The 16,681-nt window shown below is 53.7% G+C and overlaps 1 protein-coding gene across 1 annotated transcript; it reads left to right on the forward strand.

Annotated features, from left to right (window-relative positions):
* The first annotated feature begins 4,320 nt into the window (after positions 1–4,320).
* Positions 4,321–15,336, forward strand: UNC45A (unc-45 myosin chaperone A). Its single transcript, XM_080981764.1, has 20 exons — positions 4,321–4,407; positions 4,487–4,654; positions 5,266–5,302; positions 5,406–5,581; positions 5,741–5,833; positions 6,487–6,654; positions 7,659–7,827; positions 7,983–8,153; positions 8,237–8,408; positions 9,324–9,624; positions 9,773–9,867; positions 10,157–10,298; positions 11,334–11,474; positions 11,756–11,883; positions 13,316–13,382; positions 13,498–13,611; positions 13,714–13,829; positions 13,955–14,072; positions 14,151–14,306; positions 14,445–15,336. Exons 1-20 carry the CDS (start codon positions 4,393–4,395, stop codon positions 14,721–14,723), a joined length of 2,826 nt encoding a protein of 941 aa, XP_080837890.1. The 5' UTR covers positions 4,321–4,392; the 3' UTR covers positions 14,724–15,336.
* Positions 15,337–16,681: the final 1,345 nt, after the last annotated feature.

Consider the following 16,681-nt stretch of genomic DNA (forward strand, 5'->3'; position numbering starts at 1 on the left):
CCTGGGTTTGTAGAGACTCTGGCCAGGAGGAGAGCAAACTGATGTGGACATCAGCTGCGGAGAGGCTTGGGCTGTGATAGGTAGGCTGGTTCCATGTGCTGCGGCTGCTTTTTGATGCTTGAGAGGGGAATGGCACCTCTGAGCTCAGGCATTGTGGGGTGGGTGGCAGCCACTGGAGGATGGGTGAAGGAGCAAGAGGTCACATGTGTTGTTTCCCAGGCCCTGTGCAGGTTCTCAACTGGGGATCAGGAGGGGTGGCAGGGCAAAGGTAGGGCTTCCTAGGTTGACTGGAGCGCCTGTCAAGCAGCCAGTCTCTCATTGCAAGGAGCAGTGCCTGGCAAGCTAGCAGCTTCTTGGCCTCAAGCCTGCCTCCTCTGCCCCAGTCAGTAGACAGGCAAGAGGACTCCTCTCTCCTTGCAAATGTGCTCAAAAGGTGACAGACACCGCACCCATCCCATCCCATGCTTTATTCCCTAAACTCCTAGTATAAACAGAAGGCAGGAGCTCTCTCAGTGAAGAGCCAATCCTGCAGGAAGTGTGGAGGGGCATCCCTTACGAAAAATCATGCTGGGAGCCCTGAGGGGTTAGGCCACTGGCAGGAAAAGCAGTAAGGGAGTTCTCAGGATGTGCCTCGCGGGGTTTTATGCACCTCCAAAAGGAAGGAATGGAAACTGGGGGCAGAGCAACTGCCTTCGCACATTGAAAGGTCCCAGATTCAATCCCTGGGAGCAGCTCAAGCTTAAGGGAAAAAACAAAAAGGTCAGGTAGCAGGCAGTGGAAAAGGTAGAACTGCAAAGTCATTTGAATCATTAACTGGAAGTATGACAGGACATAGGCAAGCATGCACAGATCCCACCCTTAAAAGAAATACGGCCAATTAAGAGAAAAAAGAAGCCCTAATTACAAACCATTCTGAAAGGACTTGTGCCAGCTTTATGAATGATTAATGCAATCTAATTCTGATTGCGGTCAATGAGAAATGAGGATCTGAGCAGAACTCCTGGAAATGAAGTATGGCGTGGTTATGGCCCAAAACCTTTCGGGGGAGATATCACCAGGGATCGAGCCTGGGACCTTCTGTATGCAAAGCCTGAGCAGTGGTCCTCCACTGCCTTCCTTCTCAGTCAGCTTATTCAGAGCAGAGGAGGTCCCTCTGCAACCCACATCTGTGATAGACAACAGGTAGATAATTCACACTTAAATGCAGTCTTCAGTTTGGCAGCTCCCTCCACAACTTTCAAATAACATAACCAGGAATGAGTCTAAAGGGATTCTATATCCAGTTACTTCTTCAGTTTGACCCAGTGTTTCATGTCCCAAAATTTAACAATAATGGATTTTTTTAAAAATGGACACAATCAATGTTTTGATTCTATAGGGCAGCATCCAGCAAAGTAGGTTCATTAGTGTGAGAATCTCTGGTTGTATCACAGAGCTCCCTCCTCCCTCCCTAAATCTGTTCCAGAATCCCTGCCCCACTCTGAACAGCATTAGGGGACAACACAGGCAGAGGGAGGGGAAGTTCCATTGCACAAACAGAACAATGGAACCACACATAATCTCTCCTGAAGAGTCAAACCGCTGCATTGATAGCTCTGAAGTGACCTTCCATGGAGCCCAATCCTGGGCAGTGCATACAGAGGTCCTTATCTCCCAGGTGACAAGACCACCCTCTTGGCCTTGCTGATGTGGTCCAAAGGAAAGCAAAACAATACATTTGGCATCAGCTTGGCTGCAAGTGTTGCCAGAAGGAAGTGTACGAGGTGCCATTCTTTGTGGGGTTTACTCCTTGCCCTGAAAATATCCCACAAGGCAGTGGAGGTTTAGGATCAGTGTCTTCCTTCTCCTAGGCAGGCTACCTTCCCAGGTTGACGAGCCGCATCTGACCCTCACTCCCTCTACTACAGCATGTGCAGAAACAGTCTCCTGACTGTTGGACCCACTATTGGTCTCGTCCGCTCAATCCGCTGGAGCCTGTCTTCACATGCAGGGAAAGTCCCTAACTCATGGAGGGTTTGAGACCCATCAGTTACCCTCATCAAAAGGCGTAGATCTAGACAATGCCCAAACCCTGAGTGTTACAAATCCAACCGAGAACACCAGTGACACTATTAGGAAGCCAAATGCAAACTTTTGTTGCCTACAGCTTGGGGGTTAGGGTTCGGTACCTGGTTGGCCACTGTGAAAACAGGATGCTGGCTAGATCCAGTAGGCTCTTCTTACATTCTTACAGTAGATGAATGTTATCTAGCCCAGTAAAACCCATACCCAAGAGAAGTGCTCCTGGATTCTTGGCTGTTTGTTCTGTAGAAGCCTGCCCCCCGCCCCCGCCAATATGGGACGCTGCCCAGAAAGCGCTTGTCTGTCTTTCCTGATGTTGAACACAGCAGGTGCCTGGATTCTGAGTGGAGGCCTGCCTTGGCGTAAAAAGCCCCCTGGGCCTTTCTCCTGAGCTGAAGACCCCGCTGGGGAGGCTCCTGACCACATCGTTTCCCCCCACTACTAGGCCAAACTCTGGCCCCTCCCATTAGCCAGGTCGCTTCCCTAATGGATCTTCCCTGCCCCCAGCTTGGCAAGGTCCCTGCAGAGGCAAGCCGTTAAGTGCAGCCTGGCCTAATGGCGCAGGGAGGTGCTTGATGGTACCCGGTAATGGATGCGGGAGCCAGGCAGCTCTGTGTGGTTTCTCTGCTTTCCCTCCCTAGGAGGAGACAGTCAGAGCTGCCTCAGCCTTCAACACTGCTGCCGCTGCTGGGAAGATGCTGCTCTTGCCCTGCCTGCTGCTGCTGGCCTTTCTCAGGACAGGTATCTGCATCTGGTCTCCCTTCTCTCCCTTCCCCACCAGCCCAGTAGCCCCCCAGGAGCTCCAACTTGCCGTGCCAAACCCTCACTTTGAAATTGCAGTCTCTATAGCCTCCCAGGGGCTTCTCAGCCCATGTGCAGATCTGCTTCGAGCAAGACTCTCACTCTCAGGGGCTTCAGGGCCATCCTCGAGCTAAGTAAAAGCCCTGTTTACAGGGCGCCACTTGCTCTGGGGTGTCCCATCAGCTGGAGGAAGGAATCAACCCAGGATCCAAGCATGTTGACAAGGAATGATGGGCCTGTGTTTGTGTGCATGACAATTGGAGTGCGTGCGTGAATGTGTTTGAGACAGAGAGTTAAGCTTGTGTTCATAGGCCAGTTTGCCTGCAAGTGCTCTGCTCAGTTTCCCAGTCAGTATGAGGAAAACCTTTCCCAGCTCCTTGCATCTTCCAGCCCAAGGACAACTTCACCAGACAGACTTTTGTGCGTTGCCAATGCAGATCTGTCTGATCAGAACTGGGTACCCTCAAATCCCTTAGCACAGAACCAGTCACCTTCAGTCTTTACTGGGTTTGGCTTTACTCTTTATGGGAAACAAATGTCCCTGGACCCTGGGTGCTGGTTGTTTGAGGTCTGATCTGGCTCAGGGCAAGAAGTGGTTCTCCTCTAGCAGGAGTGTCCGCGACTTTGCAGCCTTATTTATTAGGATACTTTCCCTCGCTGCTCAGCCCGCTTCCACAGGACTGCCAACCACTCTATAGCCATGCGACCGAAGAGACGCTGAAACGGCATTCCCTGGGCTCGCCTGCCCCCTCCCCGGGGTCCTGCTGTGTGGGCTTTCAGCAGGGCTGGAGTGGCAGTATCCTCCCCCCTCTCCGCAATTCTCCCGCGAGCCCCGGCAGGGAGGGCAGCCCCCCGAGCACCCAGCTTGTTCCAATCGCTTCCTCTTTCCAGCTGGTACCCAAAACGTGCACCTTTGCGAGGGCTACCTGGACCCCGCTGGGCTCCACCACGCCGGCTTCTACTGCCCACGCCTCACCGACCCCCCGACCCACGCCTACTGCTGCCTGCCTGCCGCCTCTCGCCGCTTCAAGTCCTGCTGCCCATGGCCCGAATTTGAGAGGCTCCGCGGCAATGCCTCGGCTTCTGCTCCGCCAGCCGCGCCCCGGTGAGATGCCCCTGTGGGGGGATAGACGGACGGGGCGAGAGGGGTGTTGTCGGTTCCCCTCTGCCTCCCGCCCTTCCGTCTGAGCCCGCTTTCCCTCCACAGGAGTCCGTTGGGGCCGCTGCTGGGCGTGGGGCTCTACGGCTGCCTTGTCCTGGCCCTCATGACCGTCGACTTCCTTCACTTCTACCGCCTCCACCAGCGCAGCTTCCACCGCCTCCTCCACCGACGAATCCTGGGGAGGTGTCCCTGCAGGAAACAGGAAGCCGGCAAGAAGGCATGCGGGGCGGGCGCGGCGGGAGGTGGAGCAGCTCCGCTCGCAGGCCGCCCGGTCTCTTCTCCGCTGGGCGCTCCAAGGGAGGCGCTGCCAGCACGTGGGTCGGCTAGGGAGCGGCTGTCGCGCTCGCGTGGCGTCACTAGAGCGCGCCATGGAGGAGACGGCGGTGAGTGGGGTGGGCGGTGGGAGCCCAGCTGACCCCCAAACCGAATCGCTCATCCACCCCGCCCCTCTTATCTCCGCAGGTCCCGGAGCTCCGCCGGGAGGGCAACGAGCTCTTCCAGACAGGCCGCTATGAGGAAGCGCTGGCCGCCTACACCCGGGCCCTCAGCCTCTGCCCTGGGGATGGCGAGGAGCCCGACCCGCACCGCGCTGTCCTCCACCGCAACCGCGCCGCCTGCCACCTCAAGCTGGTGAGTGGGGAAGTGGGGAAAGCGGGAGGGTTGCCTGACTTATGGGAGCCCCCCAAGGGGCATTGCCAGCCTGCCTACCTGCCGCTCACTTCTGCAGGAGGAGAAAAGCTGGACACTCTGGGGGAAATTTTAAGGGATTATTCCCACGTGTCTTTTCTTCTCAAAACTCTCAAGTGAACGTAGCACGCATCAGAAGGTAGCAGGCATTGTGTGAGTTTTCCCCTAAATGGCCACAGAGCTTCCCTGTGCCCCCAGTGTCAACGTTTCTGTGCCTCTCTCATTTTAACTGTGCTGAGCCCCTTTAGGTGGACTTCTTCTCACCCTACTGCTCCTTAGAAGCTGAGGTGCCTTTATGCACAGTCAAGGGGAGCCCTCGGGCATGGCTGTCTGGCTATGAGGTACTGAGAAGGCAGTGGCCATATAGTGAGAGGCCAGCCTGATGCCTTTTCTCCTCCTGTAACCTGCAGAGAATTTAGGATTTGACAGATGTCCCGCAGAAAGGTGGTTAGGGCTGTCATTTTCAGCCTTAGCTCCTCTTGAGTATTTTCTTCTCCCCTCACCCCCCACCTTACATCTTTCACCAATGCCTCTCTGGCATTCTTTTTTTGCAGGAGGACTATGTCCAGGCAGAACTGGACGCTTCTAAAGGTGAGCTGCAAGGGGTGGGGTGGGGGACTACTCTCCTTCCAAAAGTCTCTTTCTCTGCAGAAGCCTCTTTGCTACATCTTAATACTTCCTTGTCTGTTCACAGCCATAGAAGCTGATGGGCATGACGTGAAGAGCCTCTTCCGGCGCAGCCAAGCCCGGCAGAAACTGGGCCGCTTCGACCAGGCCCTCCTGGATCTGCAGAGGTGTGTGAGCCTGGAGCCCAAGAACAAGGCCTTCCAGGAGGCTCTGCGCAACCTTGGCAGCAGCATGCATGAGAAGGTAGGAGAAGCATCGGGGCAGTAGGGACATTGCCAGGGTAGGTGCCTCCCTTGTGGGGCAGCCTAGCTCTCCACCCAGGAAGGATTCTGGGCTTCAGGTGTGTACTGGGCTTCTGAAGTATGACTGTGGGGTTTCTCACCAACTGCCTGTTTGCCTCAGATGACAGCCATGTCCCGCACAGACTCCAAAGTGGAGCAGATGTTTAAGTTGCTGCTGGACCCTGAAGAAAAAGATCTGGACAAGAAACAAAAGGTACCCCTCTAACCAGCAAGCAAGTGGGAGGTGTGATGTGCCTTGATGAAGACCAACGTTGGGTGTGCTGCAACTGTACATACATGGGATGCAGTTGTAGAATTAGGCAGTCTCCAATTCTGTTTTCTGTTTCAAAATGCAAGTTTTGCATTTCCTTTTTGCCTGTAGGCAAAAGCCAGAGGGAGGGTTTCTGATGCCTGGATCAGGATACCTGAGGGAGGAAGGGAGGAGGACTTTGAGTCATTGTTCTGTAACTTCCTTTTCCATGACTGTCAAAACCAGAATATATTAGGGTGGTGCTTATTTTAATATGATAAGTCTCAGTCAAGAGTGATTCATTCTGTCTCATGGGATTTGTATACCGCCCTTCATCCAACAATCACAGGGCGGTTCATAACATAAAATCATGCTAATGTTGATGGGAGTTACAGTGCAGCAGCACCTGGGGGGACTCTGCAGGCTTCCCAGCTCTGCCCAATGAGGAGATCCCCACCCCCATGGCTCTTAGAGAAGCAAGGACAATGGAGTTATTATGGGCCAGAATCCCCAAACCTCTCCAGCTCTGACTGTGCCCCTCCATCAGCTGTGTGGCCTGATGGGGAGCGGTTAAAGCAAGCCCCTTTGTCCAGCTAACTGGCTCTTCTCCTGTCCAGGCAGCTCAGAATTTGATTGTTTTGGCTCGTGAGGAGCCTGGTGCTGAGAAGATTTTCCAGAACGACGGGGTGCGCCTCCTGCTACAGCTGCTGGATACGGGTCGGGCGGACACGGTGCTAGCAGCCGTGCGGACCCTCACTGGCCTTTGCAGTGGGCATCGTTCTCGGGTATGTCCACTTTTTAAGATGAAAGCTTCTTCACCCTTTTTTGGGGGGGGGGGTAACAGGTTCAGTCCATTTACTGACATGTTATGCATAAAACTCTCTCCAAAACCTGTTGCTTCAAGGGCATGCCACTTCTCTGAGGGTGCGTGTGCCTGGAACTTGCCCCTGACATTGTACTGCATCTTTGAAATGCCTCAGGAAGTCAGAGGCAAACCAAGTGGTCTCTTCTGTCCCCCTCCAGCACAGAGCCAGGGAGGGGCTGCAGAGGCACCCGGGCTTTCTCTGCCTCTGCACCTGCTTATAGGTTGCCACCCCATCCTCCTGGCAGGCACAGAGTTGAGTTTTTGCCCATAGTTCAGGCTGGTGAAGGGGATGGAATCACCCCTCCCTCTCTGCTGCTCCAGTGTTGAGAGGAAACCTTGGGCTTCCTATTTGCTGGAGTCTGGCCAACCACCAGTGATTCACCAAGAGTGCTCCCCAACAGTTCCTTGTCCAGTGACAAGTGGGGTACTGCAGGGTTCTGTACTGGGCCTGGTGAGGTTCAACCTCTTGGAATGGACACCCTCCAGATGGTGGACTCTCCTTCATTGGAGGTTTTAAAGCAGAGTTTGGATGGCCACCTGTCAGGAATACTTTAGTTGTGATTCCTGCATTTCAGAGGGTTGAACTGGAAGACCCATTGGGTACCTTCCAACCCTACAATTCTATGATCACTTACCATGGGGGACAGAGGGTTAGCAAGACTGTTGAAACCTCAAGTAATACATGCTGCAAGATAACCTAGATATTCCTCTAGTATATATATAAAAAAACCCTGAACTCTGTCTCCTTGGGTAAGTTTATAGGTCCCCAGAGTTCCTACTGACAAACCACAGTTACACTTGTGGAGTTGCCTACTAGGCAGGTATCCAGCTCTGCTCTGAGCATTGTGGGGGAGGTAACTGGTTCTTGAGAGACAGGCTCCTGGATTCCTCCCCAAGTCTCAGTGGATGCTGCCCTTCTTTCAGACTGCAGTGATCCTGGCTGAGCTGGGGCCACAGCGCCTCTTTGCTATCCTAGAGATGGAGGACGAGCAAGTGTCGCTGGCAACCTACAACCTGCTGCAGGTTATGTTTGATGCCCTGAAGGAGGGGCTGCAGAGGGATGTGCGTGGCAAGGAGGAAGCTGTGGTCTTGGGTGAGTCTCTTGGGTGCCTCCCTGCTGGGCTCAGCATCCACTTTGTGTCATGCCAAGCTCATCTCTGTGCTGATGCCTTGGGTGGAGCTGGGCTGCGAATGCTAGCCTGGAGAGAGGAGGCTCAGAGCTCCTCAACGCTGATTCTGCTCCTGTAGATACATCCAAAGAGCTGAAATTGCTCCTCAAGCAGCTGCTGGAAGCCCTGACACGGGAGAGCATTTCCTCCTATGGCCGGGACAGCATCCTCAACCTGCTGATCAGTGTGGTGCCCCGGAAGTCGCTGAAGGACCCCAACAACTGCCTGACCCTCTGGGTCATTGACCAGGGTACGTCTAGCCCATTCCTGAGCCCCTCCTCTTCCTGGCCTGGGTCCCTCGCCAGCGCCAGTGAGCATGTCTGTCCTCACTAGGTCTCAAGCAGATCCTGGAGGTGGGGGGCACAGTGAGCACCAGTCCTGGGGGCCTGCGGGTGACAGAGAACACCCTCATGAGCGCAGCCGTCCTCCTCAGCAAGCTCTATGGGGACCTGAAGTGCGACGGGGAGCGGGAGAATTTCCACCGGCTCTGCGAGGACTATGTCAGGTAGGCCTGTGACTGACTCGGGGGCCACCCCCTGCTGCTTCTGGTAGGGGGTGCTGGGAAGGCATGGGGGGCAAATGAAGTGGTGGGGAGTGATGCTCAGCACTTAGTTGCTGACTAGCTTCACAACAGCCCACCAGCTTGGCCAGAGAGACCCAGTTACTGTAGTTCATGTACTGATTGCTTCAAGACTGGATTATTGCAGTGTGCTCTATATGGGGCTTCCCTTGCACCTGATCTGGAAGCTGAAGCTAGCACAGAATGCTGCAGCTTGATTGCTGAAAGGAGCAAAAACCTGTCAGCATATAGCACCCGTGCTCAGAGATCTGTACTGGTTGCTGATTTGCTACTGAGACAGGTTCAGAAGGTTACTATTAGTATGCAAAGCCCTTAATAATTTACCTGTGAGACTGCCTTAACCCAGATATGCTCACTCAACCACTTCCATCTGCAAAATTGGCACTGTTCCAAGTGCCATATAATACCCGTTCTGCATTTATAAGAAATGGATCTTCTAGTGTGATGATATCAGGCAGGCGCCTTCATTCTACTCTTTTTGACGTCTACTGAAAGCATTTTTGTGTAGGCAAGCCTACCCATATATTTAAAATGCTGGTGTGTTTTTAGTTTATTGCTGGTTTTAATTTTTAGAATGTGTTGTTTGTACTAATAATCTTACTGTTTTATTCTTTTTATAAACCACTTTGAGGTTTTCTACAATCACGTGATATATAGATGTTATGAAATAAATACATAATAGTGGGTGGGAGGACTTCTGCTGCCAGAAGGTGCCGTTGGTTGATCTCGGATTTGAGACTCCAGCCTTCATTCTGGTGCAGAGCTTGGGGTTTCAGCTTTGGAATGTCTGTGGCAGCTTCCTGGCTTCTCCTGATGAGCTGCCTTTCTTTCACCTCCCAGGGGCTGGTTCCAGGACCACGGCGTCCCTGGGAAATTGCGGGCCATCCAGACAGCCTCCTGTCTCCTGCAAGGCCCCTCCGAGGCTGGGAACAGGGTGCTGGAGCTGAGTGGCATCATGGAGAGCATTCTGGCCTTGTGCGCCTCGTCACGGGAGGCCGACCAGCTTGTGGCCGTGGAGGCCCTGATCCATGCTGCCGACAAGGCCAAGCGGGCCACCTTCATCACTGCCAATGGGGTGACACTACTGAAGGAGATCTACAAGCACAGCGAGCGCGACAGCATTCGCATCCGGGCCCTGGTGGTGAGCAAGAGGCAGCAGATCTTGGAGAAGGAGGGAGCCATTTTCTGGCTGCAGTGGGACCCAACACTGTTCCTCTTCCATCTTCCCAGATTGAAGGAAGTTCTGGGGTCAGGTGGCAACTACGGCACATCACGGTTTCTCTTTCCAGGGCCTCTGCAAATTGGGCTCGGCGGGGGGCACAGATTTCAGCATGAAGCAGTTTGCGGAAGGCTCTACCCTGAAGCTGGCCAAGCAGTGCCGGAAGTGAGTGAGCGCTGCTTTCTTCCCCCATGTCCCAGGCGCTTTAGCCTCTTCTGTGCCACGTGACTGCCTTCCCCTTTAGAAGGAGGTCAGGCTGCCTGTCCCTTTCTCAAAATCTTGGGTGCTGGTGGGAGCTGACGGATGACAAGAATGAGTCCTTCTGGCAGCTGCGCAACAGACCATGCCCCACTGAAGCCTGGGGTGGTGGGCCTTCCTATGCTCCTTGCCCGCTAGGGTTTCAGCTGGTAGAGGCACTAGGGAGGGATCCTGATTCTCCTTCTCCTGCTTCCAGGTGGCTGTGCAATGAGGCCATCGATGCCGGCACCCGCTACTGGGCAGCTGAGGGACTGGCCTTCCTCTCCTTGGATGCGGACGTTAAGGAGGAGCTCCTGGAGGACAAGGCTGCCCTGCAGGCTCTCTTCTGGCTGGCCAGGGTGAGGTCCTCTTCCAAGAGGGAGGGCAAAGTGGGTGGGTGGGGTACCTGTGGGAGGAATGGGCAGCTGGGCATGTCCAGAGGCTCTTTTTGCCTCTGCCTTGTTTATGTTGAATTTCCTTTGCTTAGGAATAGCAACCCAGCTGTAGTATGTGGTACCCAGTAATTTTTAGAATTGTAGAGTTGGAAGAGGTCCCAAGGGTCATCTAGTCCAACCTGCAATGCAGGAATTACAGCTAAAATCCCTGACAGATGACCATGCAGCCTCTGCCAAAAAAACTTTCAGTGAAGCGAGAGTCCACCACCTTCCGAGAGAGTCTGTTCCATTGTCAAACAACTCTTACCATCAGAAGGTTCTTCCTAATGTTTAGTGGGAATGTTCTTTCTTTTCATTTGAATCCATTGGTTTGGGTTCCTACCACTGGAGCAGCAGAAACCCACCTTGCTTTGTGTTCAATGTGATAGCCCTTCAAATATTTGAAGATTTAAGATGTAAAATGCTGTTCTGTAGCAAAATTTCCCAAGTCTCAGTGAAGTGTCTCCGCTGTACCACTTCAGACCCATAACTGGAGCTTCACTACTCCTCCCAGCACTGCTCCTTCAGCCTCCAGTTTCCAGAGGTTTCAAGAGCAGGGCAGGGCAGCTCCAAAAAGCCTTTCACACAGCGCCATGCTGTGCTTTGAAGTCTGGGCAACTGAGGTTTTAAAGTGCAGCATCACCATTACATCTGGTGATTGACAGGTGGGTGGCCCCACCTACCTGCCCAACTCAGTCCGTCAGGGGTGCAGAGATATTAAGAGATCACTTCTGATCAGCTTCTGGTGTTCTATGGCTGGGCTGTCTTGTTCAGCATCAGCTGACACTTCTTAATAGTACTCAAGGGCGGGCACACTTTACTTTGCCTGGCAGTAGCCTAGTCTTGAGGTAACAAATGCACAAGTGGTGCTCCCTGGTCCCAAAGAATCATGAAGATCCCAACTGACCACCTTCTTCTGCTTCTTTGTCTTTGTTTCTGCCGCCAATCTGCTCCCCTCAGTCAGAGAACCGGAGTGTTCTCTTTGCAGTGGCCTCCACGCTGGTGAATTGCACCAGCAGCTACGACCAAGAGGAGCCTGACCCCCAGATGGTGGAGCTGGCGAAGTACGCCAAGCAACACATCCCTGAGAAGCACCCAAAGGTGAGAGTGAGGAGAGGGGTGCCATGAGGGGGCCAGTGGAAGCCTTCTAGCAGGCTGGGGGGGGGGCTGTGGCTGGGCTTGGCTCCTCTGCCCTCTGCAGGAATGTTTTTTTGGGTAATGGGGAGTTGAGGTTGGAGTGGGAAGCTTTTAGAAGTTTGTGATGCAAAGACCACAATTATTGTGTGAGATGCTGGTGGATGGAGCAAGGAGGGCGAGAGGAGGTGGATAATAGGCATTCCACGGCCTGTTCTCATCCTCTCTCTCCATCTCTTCCTGCCCAGGACAAGCCAGAGTTTGTGCGCCAACGTGTGAGGAAGCTGCTGGCCGCCGGTGTGGTGTCAGCGCTCACCTGCATGGTGAAGAGTGAAAGCCCCTCCCTGAGCCCCGCCTGCCGAGAGCTGATCTCCAGGTGAGGCCAGCAGGCCACAGGCCTTGAACCCTGCAGAGCTTTCATGGAATAATAGAAGGGAAGCGACCCAAAGGGTCATCACGCCCAACCCCATGCAATGCAGGTATCACCGTTAAAAAACCCCTGACGGATGGCCATGCAATCCCTGCTTAGAAACCTCTAATAAAGGAGCATCTGCTACCTTCCAAGGGAGTCCGTTCTGCTGTGAAAGAGGTCTTTAACGTCCCAAAGCTCTTAGTAATGTGTAGTCGGAATCTCCTTTCTCGTCATTTGAACCTGCTGTGGGGTGAGCTGGTTCTGGACCTTCCAACCCTTCCCAGGTTGGGGGGAAAGGTGACTTTCCCTGGCTGTCTTGCCCCAAACATCATTGATCAAGCTGAAGCCAAACATGGCTGCAGGGAGCTGGTCCTGTCACATACCTACTGTTGACATTGCAGGGCAACTTCTCTGCTTCTAAGAGCTGCCCTTGGACCACACACCCCTGAAAGGAGAGGGTATCCCCAGTGGGCTGTTTGAGAGAACAGTAAGATAGAAGTGTAAGGATATGAATAGATGCTAGGAGAGGATATATTAGACATTATCCTTCTTTGCTCACGTTTGTGAGTTCAGCAGAGTGCCATCCCTTTGCAGCTTGAAAGGGAAGCTTAGATAGGCTAGTTTTAACCTTTTAGTTTAAATAATCCAGGATGCTTTAAGGCAGACTGGATTCTCCTGGTCTTTCTCCATTTTCTCCCCCTTAAAATAACAATCACAGAAAAAGTGTTGTAAAAGGTCAAAATAACATTTGCTCACTCAGAATATTTGTTGAAGAGTAGCAGCCTTGTTCAGGCAGGCTTAAAATGGTAATTCAGTTACAAAGACATATTTTGGTCTAGTTTAAAATGGTGTCTGAGCATTGGAGCTCAGACACAACAGATGTTCTTCACATTTCTGGCTTGATGGAAAGTGCTGAAAAAAGAGGATTTGCCCAAACAGCTATGCCCTTCCCCTGTCACAGCACAGTGGGAGTGTCTCTCACGGAGAGAAAACTCTTGTGAGTTTCAGCTCTTACCAAGTGCCTACCTAGCAAAAATGAACTGTTGGTTTTGACTGCATTGTACATATCCCACATGAAGCAGTAGAATAGAAGAGTCTGGCCTGAGCCTGCCCTTTCCCCTGAGCCCTGGGTGCCTTTTCACTCCTCGCTACCCTACTGGCCCCTCTGAAGTTGCTGTTCACAGGCAAGTCCTCCAGACCTGCTACACAGAGGAGACATGCTGGCCTTCTTACCTGTGGGTTTCTGCTTAGCCAAAGAGCTCAGAAAATTTGGTCGAGCCAAGATGACGCCTTCCTGTAATCTCAAGTTGCTCTGGTGGGTGTGGGTGTGGGTGTGTGTTTGTGTGTGGAGAGAGTTCTGGGTCCCACATTCAGTGCCTGCTATTGTGTGCTTCAGGGTGTTCCTGGCTGTCGTGGAAGACCCTGAGGACCGAGGGGCTGTGGTAGCTGCTGGAGGCGGGAAGGTGAGCCTCACACATGCATACACACCCTCTCCTGTTTGGCTATGCCCTGCAGCAGCACTGGGGCATCAAGGCTTTTTCACAGTCAAGCAGAATATGGATTTTATTCCACCACTAGGCACTCATCCCTCTGGCCCTGGAAGGCACTGAAATAGGGCAGATGAAGGCTGCGCAGGCCCTGGCTAAGATCACCATCACCACCGCCCCCGAGATGGCTTTTCCGGGCGAACGGGTCAGTGTGGAGTGAGGGCAGCATCACAGCAAGGTAGTGGATGGGGTCGGGTTCCCCTTTCCTCTTCCCACCGCCCTGAGCCTTTTCTCTCTCCTCCTGCAGATCTACGAGGTGGTCCGGCCCCTGGTGGGCCTCCTGCACTTGAACCGCAGTGCCCTGCAGAATTTCGAAGGGCTGATGGCTCTCACCAACCTGGCGGGGACCAGTGAGCGGCTCCGGTAAGGCTGGACAGGCAGGCAGGCAGGCTGGCCATCTCCCTGGGTCCCAGCCCTGTCCTCTGGGAGGGTTACGTTTCTTGGAGGCAGGGGTCGTTACCTTCTCTTGCTGGCGCCTCCTCTTGCAGGCAGAAGATTGTGAAGGAGAAGGCCGTGCCCATGATCGAGGGCTACATGTTTGAGGAGCACGAAATGATCCGCTTGGCAGCCACTGAGTGCATGTGCAACATGGCGCTGAGCCCAGAGGTGAGCAGGGGTACTGGGCCACCTGGCTGTGCTGGGGCCCCGGGAGGTTTATCTCCACTCACATCTCTCTTTGGGCAGGTCGGGGAGCTGTTCCTGGTGGAGGGCAGTGACCGGCTCAAGCTGCTGGTCCTGTACAGCGGGGAGGATGACGAGAGGCTCCAGCGGGCAGCTTCAGGGACGCTGGCCGTCTTGACCTCGTTGCTGCCCCAGATCTGCTCCCGCATCCCTCAAGTGGTGAGTACCGCCTGGAGGGTGGGCTGAGCCCAGCAGCTGCCCGCTGGGCACGGCAGGCCTTTGGAGGGTCTCCAGGAACTGGGTGGATGCCGAGTTTCCTTCCTGCTTGCTAACTGACCTCTCACCCTCTTTCCCCAGACGACTCATTGGCTGGAGATCCTGCAGGCCCTGCTCCTCAGCCCTGGCACCGAGCTCCAGCACCGCGGGGTGGTGGTAGTGAGGAACATGGTGGCTGCTGACAAGGAGGTGGCCGAGAAGCTGATGGAGAGCGAGACCATGGAGATCCTGTCTGTTATGGCCAAGGCCAAGGACAAGCCCCAGATTGCCCAAGTGGCCCAGGAGTGCCTGGCGCAGGCCGTGGCTTATGGCTTGATCAAGCCCAACCCTCCCGCAGCTGCCGAGAAGGAGGAGGACTGAGAGCTCCCCCCTCCCAACCTGCTTGGGCACACTGCGCCGTCGCTGCTGCTGGGCACGGGCACCAGGGCACAGGAGGGAGGGGGCTTGGGGCTGCTGGGACCAGGGGAGTGAGCCACAGCGATTGCCGCTGGCACCCTTCAAAGCCACAGGGGCTGGTGCCACCATTTTGTGGCACAGAAGGCAGCTCCAGGGGCTGCTTTGCAGCCTCTTGGTGCTCTTAGCTGTCTCTCACCTGGAGGAGGGTCTTGCTGGGCTGCTGCTGCCACATACCTTGGCAGCGCTGGTGGTGACGGGTGGTGGGCTCCCCAACTACCCCAAGGCTTGGGGTCACGGAGCTGCTTGTGCTGCATGGCTGCCTTTTTAAAATTTCCTGCTGCTGGAAATCACAGGCTTCCTGTCCCTCTGGAGCTGTTCCTTCACGGTCTGAGGCTGCAGTTCCTGAGGCCTCCTCCCCTCCCTTGGGGTAGGAAGAAACTGCCTTACTGACAATCCATTCCTCTTGCCCTCTGTGGCAAACAGGACCACTGTTTATTGTAAGCAAAGATGATGTGGGAAAGAATGTAAACTGTATGAAAAGATTATGGGAAACTATACAGATGACTTTTTCGGTAAATCTGATTTCATGTGTTTCTCAATATTGCATTGATTGAATGGGGAGGGAACTGAACTAGGCTGTATGTAAATTGAGGGGACGGGACCCATCAGCATTTAGGGAGATGTCTGACCTCCAGAGTGACTCAGGCAGAGGGAGAAGATGATCAGACCCCTTCCCACTTGGACCAACCTCCCTCCCACAAGGAAGAACAACCAAGCCTTTGTCCTATGGTGTTGCTAGGCCCAGGAGTGAAGGCTGAAGCCCCCTCCCTCCTGCTTTACATTAAACTCTTGAAAGCAACCACTCACTTGCCATGTACTAATAGATGGCATACTTCTGAGGGTTTTAAACTCTCCCTCCCCATTTTACTTTTAAAAACCAAGCGGGGGCGGGGCGGGGGCTTTGCAGCACATTCATAATTCAGGCCAGCTGCCTTTGCACTTTAAAACTGGGCCTGGAGCTGGTTCTAGGTGTCATTTGCAGGAAAGAGTAAGATACAGTGGAACCTCAGGTTGCAGACATAATCCGTGACGGAGGCACGTCCGCACCCCGCAGCGTTTGCATCCTGAAGCATCGTGTCTGCACAGGCGCTGGCGCGATTTGGCACTTCTGCGCATGCGCAAAGCGTGATTTAGCGCTTTACATGCACGAATAGCAAAACCCGGAAGTAACCCATTCCGGTACTTCCAGGTTTCCCGCGGTCTGTAACCCGAAAACATGTAACCTGAAGCATCCGTAACATGAGGTATGACTGTAAAGGCCTCATATCACCTCATGCGTTGGGGAAAGAAAGATTTTAGTTTTCAACCCTTGAGAGAGCCATGGACCGATTTGATGTGGGTGTAACGGGTTGCTGTCAGGTTAAGTTTCTCAGGTGATCTGGAGGGTCTGCCATCCCACAGAGGTTTTTGAAACTTCAAAAGAATGAAGAATCCTTCAAACTCCTTTGCGAAGAAAGCCACAGAAGTGCTCCTGGTTCTCTCCACTGGCTGTTTTCTTCACTAGCAATACCATCAGCAGTAGCTGGGCAGAGGTACTTCAGCCCCCGCCCCCTCTCCTGCCAAAGCAGCGCCTTTTGCCAACCAGGGAAAGGGGATCTGGTTTCAGGCTTGCCCTGGTTTTCTGTGGTCCAGCTTCACCAGCTGCTTGGCAGTAGTAGAGGCATCATAATAGTTCCTCTCTGCTCCTGGTTTGAATTATTTAGGATATTCTCTCCACAGCTTCATTCAAGGTAACACATGTAACACAAGCATCAAGCTGTTTCTCTGGTAAGGGGCAGGGAAGCAAAGCCTTGAGTGATTTTAAAAGCAGAGTTAATGTGCACTCTTAGGCTTGCCTACTGAGCAGGAAGCCCAAGGGGACA

This window comes from Podarcis pityusensis (genome assembly GCF_964106645.2).
Source record: "Podarcis pityusensis genome assembly, chromosome: 14".
NCBI classification, from domain to species: Eukaryota; Metazoa; Chordata; class Lepidosauria; order Squamata; family Lacertidae; genus Podarcis; species Podarcis pityusensis.